At 41.5% G+C, this 10,602-nt stretch overlaps 1 protein-coding gene and 1 long non-coding RNA gene across 2 annotated transcripts; one reads left to right on the forward strand and one right to left on the reverse strand.

Annotated features, from left to right (window-relative positions):
* Positions 1-5,665: 5,665 nt before the first annotated feature.
* Positions 5,666-8,048, reverse strand: LOC115597209 (uncharacterized). Its single transcript, XR_003987042.1, has 2 exons — positions 7,624-8,048; positions 5,666-6,797 (listed from the first exon to the last, which is right to left on the reverse strand). It is a non-coding gene; the product is annotated as an uncharacterized LOC115597209 (long non-coding RNA).
* Positions 8,049-8,093: 45 nt separating this feature from the next.
* LOC115597207 (DNA damage-inducible transcript 4 protein-like) lies at positions 8,094-9,526 on the forward strand. The gene is made up of 2 exons (XM_030442967.1): positions 8,094-8,402; positions 8,626-9,526. Exons 1-2 carry the CDS (start codon positions 8,234-8,236, stop codon positions 9,129-9,131), a joined length of 675 nt encoding a protein of 224 aa, XP_030298827.1. The 5' UTR covers positions 8,094-8,233; the 3' UTR covers positions 9,132-9,526.
* The last annotated feature ends 1,076 nt before the right edge of the window (positions 9,527-10,602 follow it).

Genomic DNA, 10,602 nt, shown 5'->3' on the forward strand with positions numbered 1-10,602 from the left:
ACTTGTGAGGCAGACTCTTCCAGACACTTTGTGTGTGTGTGTGCATGCAGAGATGGGGACTTGAGTTTGCGACTCGAACTCGAGTCGCAAACTCGAGGTTAGATCTTGATATGCTGTATCATTTATACAAAGTGCAGCCAAACACCAGGCTAAAGAGAGAGGAACAGCAGAGCTCCTCTTGCAAAAGCTCTGGCTAGTTGCGCTAAAAATGGACCCGAATGCCGAAGTGGAATCATTATTATCAGAATGAGCTGTGCAGCGCTCAGAGATGACATCATCCAGGTCAGTAAGGGTGCCACGATTTCGAATAAATCGAAATCGACCAAAATTAATTCACAATATCGAACTTCTAATTAAAAAATGGGATTGTCGATGCTGCCACACCCCCGCGTCACGTCCGGTCGGCTTGCCGAGCAGAAAAAAAAACACTCATGTTGAAGTGCTGTGAGTCAACCACCTCTAGCTACTAGCTAAGCCAGTAGCTATTAGCTACAGCCAGTCAAACGACAGCATGGTGTTACACCATTCCTGTTCGGCTGCCAGACCGTGGTTGGGAAGCACAGGGAGATGATTTCCTCCAGAGTCGAAGTTTGTGTTTATCTTAGGGGTGAACCCCTTCCACGTGTTAAGCTGGTCGGGAAATAATACCAGGGAGCTTTGCTGTATCTGGAGGAGGCGTCGCCTTTATTCACAGCCAAACTGCAGCCTATATTGTACACTTTATTGCCGTCGCTACTACTGTTACTCCTTTCGCTTCTCCTTCCTCTCCCATTCAGTCAGGCAGGCACGCACGCTCTCTCACTCTCGCTCGCCCACTCACACCTTACGCACCTTACGCACACACACCTCACGCACCGCCCTATTCCTGAAAGGGGCTATGCCACTCTTACAACAATGGCAACTGCAGACGCAGGAGACCCATCGATAGAACTTGAACCCCCTCCTTTTTCACTGAAGTCTCAGGTGTGGAAGTATTTTGGATTTCCAGTGAGTTATATTGAAAACGTTTGCGTTGTCGCCAAAAAAGCCACAGTTTGTAAGCTCTGCAGAAACTAGATGGCAGGTTATTTTGTTTAAGTTTCCAATTGACTGAAGATATAAGTTATTGTTACATTATGTTGTTAATAAATGTTTTACATTTGACAATATAGTGTGGTACAATGCGAACAAAGGTCAGATATTATATTGCATAACAGTCTAGTCTAAAAATGGCATAGCAACCTGTGCAAAAATAAATGTAAAAATCGAGAATCGAATCGAACCGTGACCTTAGAATCAAAATGTAATCGAATCGAGGATTTGGAGAATCGTGACACCCCTACAGGTCAGAGGTTAATAGGTCAACCTACAGACCCTGGATGTTGATAACAGCTAACCCTGGACTCAGAGGGGAATAGCACTAGCGTATCATAACAAAATATTGGTGAAATGAACGAGTTTCTCTGCAGATAATGTGTTATTTAGAGGCTGCATTGTGCTGCCCTGTAGACTCCATTATACGGATATACGCGGCTCTCGGCTGGATCTAATTTCGTCGGAACGACTTGTAATGACACCAAAGTTATCTGGCTGGGTCCAGATTGTAAAAACCGGTAAATCCCGTTTACAGGAATGCTTGCATTGTGTGTTTTCTTCATATGGCATTGCAATAGCCTGTTTAAAGGGATCATATCGTAAACAACTAATCAACACTGCATGCTTTAGACAAAGGAGTGATAATAATAGTATTAGCCTATTATCACTCCTTTATCTATTTCGCATACAGTATTTACAGTATACAGTAAATGCTTTGAATTTCTTAGATATAACTGTGCAGTATTCTTAGCAGACCAGATCGCAGCAGATGATGAAAGGCTCATTACAACGAGGCTTTAATTTTCAAGGGACTTGAAACTTGATTTGGATTTGTGACCAAAGATTTGAGTGAGACAGACAAGAGAGAGAGAGTGTGTTAGTAACAAAGGAGAGTGTGTAATGACCTTCATATCTTTCAAGGATTCTTAAAGTCATTCAGATCCGATAGGAATCGCAGCAGTTTTGGGGGGACATTGTACTGTTTTGCACCTTTTTTTTCAGCCTTCGACCCTCTTTCGGGGTTGATACCCAGCAGGCTCCTGTGGCAAACACAAAATGTATCATGTCACTTGGTATTGCAACATTAAGTACAGTACAGTACAGTACACGATAAAATGGGCATTGCCAAAACATACCTCTGGATGAACTCTAGTGTCAGGGCTGCTTCCTTCAGATATTTTATGTTAAGTACATAAAAGAGGCTGAACATACAGCTGAACTCCACCAGACGACAGCTAATGTGCTTGTTAAAAGTAACTTGATCCACTGCCAGCTTGTACTGTCGTTCATCTGCAAAATACAATACAAAAAGACAACACACATTTTATGTGCAGAAATGCATGTCACTATAAACTGAATTTGAAAAACTTATATTGCTTAATTTGAATGACATGAAGCTAATTTGAATTGCCATAACTGAATAAGATTTCAGAGCAAATGAATTCTGTTTCAAAATTATGCTATTCAAATTAATTTTTCCAAATGCAGTTATTGCAGTTCACCAATTCAAATTAAAATTACGTGATTCACATTCAGTTTTTTGATGTAAGTATTCAAGATGAGCAATGAAATAAACAGCCTATACAACACCTATACTGTAAACATACTTACCCATGATAATGATACACGGTGTGTTTGGCAGCTCTCCTAAGGCATCCTGTTGTAAGTGAAGACAGAATGGTCATAGGGTAAATAAACACTGATAGGCCATACTTTGTGCAGTGCATACTGGATTCTATAGAGATACTGTCGAACCACATCAAGCTTCTTTTAAGGTAGGGTTGGCGATCCTGGAAAAACGGTACTAGCAGGCTACATTTTGAAAATATACAAGTCAAAAGCCCCAGCCCCTTTCCTCAGACTTCTCTCTGAACTCATGCCTTTCCCGTTTGTGGATGTAGGTGAAGACTCTGGTCATGCACACGGGACATTTAATTAATAGCCAGGTCTCATATAATAGCCTGGGCTTTGTGTACACAAACAAATAAAGGCCGGAACTAAGTAACCCGCTACAAACTGGGTTAAATAAAAGGAAAAAGGATAAAGAAAAACAACTCAGTCCTGGAACAAGCTGATGGGGATTTGATCAGAAACTCCTTCAACTTGTGTGGACTGTCTGTTAAGATTTACGGGAGTGAAGCTAACCTCATCCTCTGCTTCAGAGAGGGACAGCCTTGCACTGTCAGACCTGGGTCTCTGCTCCATGTCCAGAGACAGAGACAGAGACAGACCAGCGCACGTTGTGACAATCTTCTGAATTGACTCGAATGGCAGTGAAGCGCTACGGCGCAATGGAGACAGAGACCCAGGTCTGACAGCGCAGCAAGAGAACAGCATGTGACGAGGATGAAGATGAGCTACTGAATGAGGAGGGATTTAGAAATAAAAGCCTCCCTGCCGTCTTGTGGTCATAGATGACATAGCGTATTTTTGATATACAAGTCGCTTCTAAATATAGGTCGCTAGGCCAGCAAAACTATTTAAAAAAGCGCGACTTATAGTCCGGAAAATATGGCAACGTTAGTGTTCCTTTACAACACTGACGTATTTTTTTCTTGTTTAAGGCTGCTATGTTATTTCACTTAACGTTAGCTGAGGCTGCACATTCCTTACCCGTCTGCTCCGGTGAAATAAAGCCATATTTCCGCGGTCAATAGGTCAAAAAAAAAAGAGAAAACGTAATCTGTCAACAACGGGACAACAGGCAGCTAACAGACCAACCTAGCTAACGTTAAAGCTATAGCTAGCTAGTCGCGAGACCATAGTAAAATACATAAGCGAACGTTAACTCTGATCTACTAACATTAACGTTTATATAATAGCCTATGTATTTAATATTTTACCGAGAAAGAGTCTCTTTGAAAGTTCAATCTATTGGCTTACCTTGAAGTGAAGTGAAGAGGGCCGAGTGAGACCTTGACGGACCTGCGTTGACAGACGCACAGGGAGTGAGGAGGGGGTTGAGTTATGACGTCACGTGCGGTTAACAGAAAATACTGTAAATTATACTGTAAACTCACAGATGACCAACTGACGAGCGATCTTTATCACGACAGACAGGCTCATATACAAAGCGGCTGTTTCTAATCTTGCAAACAATTAATTCATTTCTCAGTTTCTAAATGTAAAATAATCAAACCAAGTGTTTTAATTTACAATAGAGTATAACTAACGTTAGACTAACGTAGTCTAACGTTGCGAGCTACCGTTAGTGCTAGCAAACATTAACGTGATATCTGAGCCGTATTTTGACTATTCCAGAATATAACTTTTCCAACTCCTTTAGACCTACTGTTAATAAAACAGTTGCTTTATTATTGATTTATTTATACTGTATTGTTAATTAATAAATGTTTTCCTTACCACAAATGAAATGCAGACACTTGCAAACAATGACCGCCAAGAGAGGTTGGTTGGGAGTTCAAAATCCCATAATGCAATTCGGGATGTAAATTTACAGAAATAAACCTGTGAATCCCATTTATGGACAATATCTGTTAAAATGTACAATCATTCAACTGTTAATACACAGATTTTTCTTACAGTGAAGGTATGACAGTGGTTTAGTCTTTTGGGGGACATTTTAATGCAGAAATGTTACATATTATATATTTTTGCTTGGCTCATAAAAGTCATTGCAAATGTAAGACAAATGAGGAGTCTATCCCCGCATCAAGCCAACATTCACAACATAGGCTGTTTGAAATTGGTGTGTAAAGTGTTAATGCTTTGATAAAGAAGAGCGCGCCTCAGCAAAACTTGCCAAACATCACAGTTACTGCTGTCCCCCCACCCCCTCGAGAGTGCAGGTCTGTTTCTGCTTCCTCCAGCAATAAATCAAAACCTAAATGGAACGCTGTCCCAGGCGCGTGAAGCCAGAGAGTCCTGCACTCAGAGCTAAAGGGTTTCCAGATAAACACAGGGCTCAGATGACAGGGGAAAGAGAGGCTACATGCTGGGATATTTACCAGAGAGATGGAGGGATACTTTCTTTTTTCCTTGTGTTAGAATCACGCTGCCTGAGTGGCTGACACTGGCACACTTTTCACGCCAGGAACGGTGATAAAAACATCAGGCAAACGCGACTGTTTCACTGCGGCTTCAACAAAACAGTTCAGATGTCTCTGTGAGATGGACCCTGCTCACAACACAACAGCATGTCGTTGCTATAGCTACAGCCTCGCAAACACAATCCAGGGACCCTTTTACCCCCATCTGAATTAATTAGCAACACAGGGCATATTCAAGAGTCTAGAAGAAGGTTGTAAATGAGCTAAAACAGGTGTAAATATATTGCATTCTCCATTTAAGTGCCTCATAATCGCTCCGGTTATTTTCACACCAATTGCTGAAACTAAAAGTTCTTTAAAATTTGGAAATTGTTTTTTCTTTGTGATTCATGCCAGTGCAGCTCAGATTAAAGCAAACAGTTTCAGGGGGGAAAAAAGCATTCTTAACAACCCATTTGGTAGTGGATTTATTATACATGAATTACATAGCCCGAGGCTGGCCAGCCTAACAGCTCTCTCCGGCCTGTTTGAATTGTAAAACACAGCGCCTGTCACGCTTTATTTCCTCTTCTCCATTTCACTTTTTTTTTTTTTTTTCCATTGACACGGCAAAAATAATGTTTAACCCCAAACAGTGTCGCGCAGGAGGCCATGGTCAGTTAAGTGAAACATTTCCCATCCATATGCCTAGTGCAGAGGCACGTTTAAGGGGCAGAAAAAAAAACGACGTTGTGACCGCTGAAGTGCAAACAGGACTAATGCATGTTAAAGAGCGCGTGTTTCGTGGGCATATTCACTGGAAACAATAGGTGCACCCAGGCAGACACAATTTACATGATCTCACACAGCACACTGGTTGAAGCTCCTTGGCTGTCTGTAAATTGAAGGTGGTACAGTGGCGCCACCATCTGCATAATGCAGTGTACTACGCCATTTTGGACAGACAGCTCCACCACATGTAATTTCAGATTAGAAAAAATAAATCTAGATATCAAAGCTCAGTCCACCGACACCAACACGTTTATACTCTCTGTGCCATATTCTCCCATTTAAAGAAAGAACTTTTACCAGTATGAACACATTTTATAGAAATTTAGAGCATGTCAACCAGTATTAGAAATGGTAAAATGCATTTTATAAGTAAGTAAAAGTAAAAGTACTAATATCCTGGTGAAAATACTCCACTGCTGGTATAGGTCCTGCATTCAAAACCTCACATAAGTAAAAGCATGTAAGTGTAATCAGCAGTATAAGAGTATGAAAAGTTAAAGCACACATTGCACAGCTATGTGGTCATTTATTATCTAAGGTTTACGGTTGAGCTCAGTTTATCTACATTTACCGTTGGGTGGTTTAATCTACAGCAATGCATCATATTCTACAAGGTTATCATGTGTTATATGTCAACCTTTCATAAGCTCAGAAGTCAACTCTGTTTGCATTCATTTGGACATTTCCCAGCTAATCCACGGGTTTTTATAAGGTTTATTTGGTTAAAGAAGTATAATTTTAGCTTCAAACCATAAAGGAACACTTAATCGTCCAGTTTATCACAGGCAGTGAAAATCGACACATCCTTTCTTTTATAATGTTATTAGGGATAGTATTTCATTAATTCATTGCAGTAATGGAAAAGGCAGATTGAGTGACCGATGTTGAATATACTTACCTTACTGCTGATTGCTGGTCCTGTGTGTCTCGTTTCAGCAGGAGCTGTTAGAATAAAAGTTATTTATGGGGGGGGGGGCGATGGTCCATGCAGTATCTTAGACAAGACAACAAACATTGGTCATTTACAGGAAAACTTCGATGAATTGTTGAAAAGTAACTTTCAGACTAACTGCAGCTGTCAGACAGTTGCAGTTAGTAGAAAATACAATGTTTGCCTTTGAGATGAAAATTAAGTGAAATACCCCCAACTGTGTAGAATTCAGCAGCAGGAGACTACGAGATATAGCTAATTAATTTAATATATAATACAAAAACCACACCAAACACTGATGGTGATGTTCCTTGGAGAGACTTTAAGGGGTGGGGGATGGTCTGTGGGCTGTCGATCTACGTGTCTCAAGTCAGGGGCTGTTCCCTAAGTTTGGGAATTGGGTTTCTCTGATAAGAACAAAAGATTTCAGATTTGGAAATTTGTTAAGAATTGAAACCTTTTTCCATAAAAAAAAAAAAAAAAAAAAAAAAAAAAAAGAAGTATGGAAATTACCAAAATGGTTGTGTACAGCTCCGTCGGGCTCTCTGACGCACAGAAGAACCCGGAGCACGCATTTAACAGAGTTACTGATTACATGTGAAACGATTAATACATGTATGGATTGAACCTGTCAAGATGATCGGAATCATTTTTAAAAAAAAAAAAAATGTTATTTCATATAGTGGATGAGGGGGTGATCTGATGACAGTAGTCCGTCATATCACTAAATTCACTGCTCATCTTTTGTCTTCCTTTTTCTTTGTAAACTCTTACGCCATAAACAGATTCCTGCCTTTCCTGATGAATCAAGCCCAAATTTCAGTAATCAGCACTCACGTTTCCGATTATTCACAGACGATGACGAGCCGTACGTGTTGTACGTGTCAGTTGGAGCTGCCACTCACGTCAGTGGATCTTGCCACAGCTCGTCTCTCCCGTTTCTTTTTTGTCCCAAAAAACGGAGGGGGTGTGTCTTTTTTTTTTTTTTTTTTTTTTTATTGTTTCATGATATTATGGCGACGGCCGCTGATTGGCCTGTCAGTCCAGCTTTTTCATTTAATATATGACAGCTGAATCGCTTCACTAAAACATGAATACGTGTATGCAGCTTGAGGGTGGTTGGGGGTCGGTGGCCTGCGGGATTAGGGGCGCCTGGCCTCTGCCTCATCAAAGGGACCAAAAACGTTACCAGGCAGTTTAGCGAGCTGGGAACATGAGCGTAAACCTCATTGGCTGAGAAATGCAGTAGGCGTGGCTTTCTGGCCGGGGGTATTTAACGCTTTGTTCCATTGTTGCGCGGAGTGTTTTCCAGCTGGTCTGGCTCAGGGAGGGGGTAGCCTGCTGTTAGAGGACACCACTGCACTCTCTCTTTTTTTTTTTTTAACAAGAGGCTCTTCTTCTTTCTTCTTCTTTTTTTTAAATTTTGCATTATAATTTGTTTGAGAAGATGTCTTTTTCTTGCAATCATTCTCTGGACGGCAGCTTCCCTCCGTCTCCAGCCGAGGACGGTGGTTCGAAGAGGCTGTCCTGGGGCAGTCTGCTGCAGAGGCTGACTGAGCTGAAGGGGATCAATCACAGGGCCACAGCAGATCACCAGTGCAGCAGGAGTGAAACTGGTGAGTGTGGCAGCCTTTTTGTCTCAGGAGGGTCTACTGTCTTTTTTAAGATTGGGTTGACTCACGCTGTTGCTAAGAAGTTGTATCTTTGGTTGCATTTATTAAAACACAAAGGGCATGAACTGACAAAGCACAAAGAGTTAAAGGGGATGCAGGGTGTTCTGTTGATTTCAAGATTGAGTCAAGCAGCACAGGACTTTAATCTGTATTCTTTTTGTTTTAGGATCTGTGGCAGACATGTCGCTGTCAGAGTCAGACAGCAGTTTCTTCTGTTACCCCCTGGAGGAGACCCTGGCTACAGAGGTTGTGGCAACTATAACACAAATTCTGAATGATGCATCAGACGTCCTGGGCTGCTCCAAACTCATCCTACCTGACTTTCTACTGCACAATATCAGCCAAGAGCTGCTCCACCTGGCCGCCAGCGAGCCCTGCGGCCTGAGAGGAGCTGTCATCGACCTGTGTGTGGACAGGGGGGACCCGGGCTCCTTAAGTACTGTGGATCAAATAGCAGTGGATGCCACCCTGGTCCCAACTTTCCATGTGACCCTGGTGCTGAGGCCCGAGTCCAGTGGGCTGTGGCCAAAGGTCCAGAAGCTCTTCAAGGGTGGCGCCTCACCACAGACATCTGCAAGGCACCAGAACACTCTGAGGCTGAGTACGAGCTTCAGGGCTATCAAGAGGAAACTGTATTGTTCAGGGGAGCTCCTGATTGAGGAGTGCTGCTGACCGAGCACTCCCGTCTCTGATTAGCTGAGCTGAATTCATATGTACTGTGAAAGGCGGCTGGTGGGTTAAGCATTGTCTGTTTGTGAAGACAATATCGTACGGCTCCAACACGTCTAATGGCACTGACAAGATGGTCCTGAAAATAACATGTATGTGTCTTTTGTTGGTGTATTTCTTGTTTATCAAGGTTCATGGCAGCTGCTCACCTGGTTGCAGGTGACTCAACAGTGAAGACTCACGTTTGAACGAATGAGTCAGTGTCTTTCCTATGAATGTAAAATCCCACCCTGAAAAGTGTGGCTTACGTATTTGATAGTCAAATATGACCTGAAACGTGTGTGTTTTTGTATTTTCATAATTTTCACAACTCAAAAAATAAATTATTTTATATTTAATTTGGTGTGAGAGTTTTCTTCTAACTTGCAAGCAGTCGTGAAAACTCATGACTGTGAGTGTGTGTGTGTGTGTAGCCACAGCAGTGTGCCTATATAGGCGCGACAATGTCGAGCTTAGTCCACCACTTTGGTCCAGACTGAAATGTCTCAACTATAATAACTATAATATGGAGGAGAGGACGAACCTTAATAACCGTGGTGATCCCTAAACTCTACCTGTAATGCCAGCAGCAGCTTCACATTTGTGGCTTTAAGTGAAATGTCTCAACAGCTATTGTTACATTGCCATGAAATTAGGTTCAGATATTAACGTCCCAAAAAGGATAAATTGTAATGAATTTGAAGATACCTTAAAGGCTCCTCTAGCACCTTCATCAGGATAAAGTTGTCCAATACTTCGGTTTCTGAACAAAATACATGAAAAACCTATTAAATTATCAGCTGTACATTGTTTTAGTGGTTAATAGCAACTGTTAGCATGTTAACACACTGAAGTTAAGATTAAGGTCCAGTGCGTAGGATTCAGTCGCATTTAGTGTGTAGGGCTGGGGAATATATATGACATACATTGTCATGGTGATAGGATCCTGAGATTTTGGTTATTGTATAGTGCGATATGTCTTGTTTAAAGGCTGCGTAACAGTAACAAGTTGTCATTCTCTAAGTTTACCATTCTGTTCAACTTGTTCTAATACTTCTCTTTACCCACTTGGTTATTATATCCAGATTACTTATGATTATTTATCTGAAATTAGGGTGCTAAAAATGCTAACGGTCCTCTCTAGAGCCAGTATTTGGTTTGACTTTCCTTGACCATTTTAGAAGTATAGAGATGCAACATGGCAGACTACATGGACTACTCTGTAGATATAAAAGGCTCATTCTACGGTGACGATAACACAATTCTTGGTAAAAGGTGATGATACACGAATGACAACATAATCGTGAAGATTATATTCATTTTGTTGCCCCTAAACCCTTCACACTGGACCTTTAAGACGGTAAACATAACTGCCAAGCATCAGCATGTTATTATTTATCTTAGTAGCGCAGTCTCACAGAGCTGTTAACACGGC

This window comes from Sparus aurata, chromosome 15 (assembly GCF_900880675.1).
Source record: "Sparus aurata chromosome 15, fSpaAur1.1, whole genome shotgun sequence".
NCBI classification, from domain to species: Eukaryota; Metazoa; Chordata; class Actinopteri; order Spariformes; family Sparidae; genus Sparus; species Sparus aurata.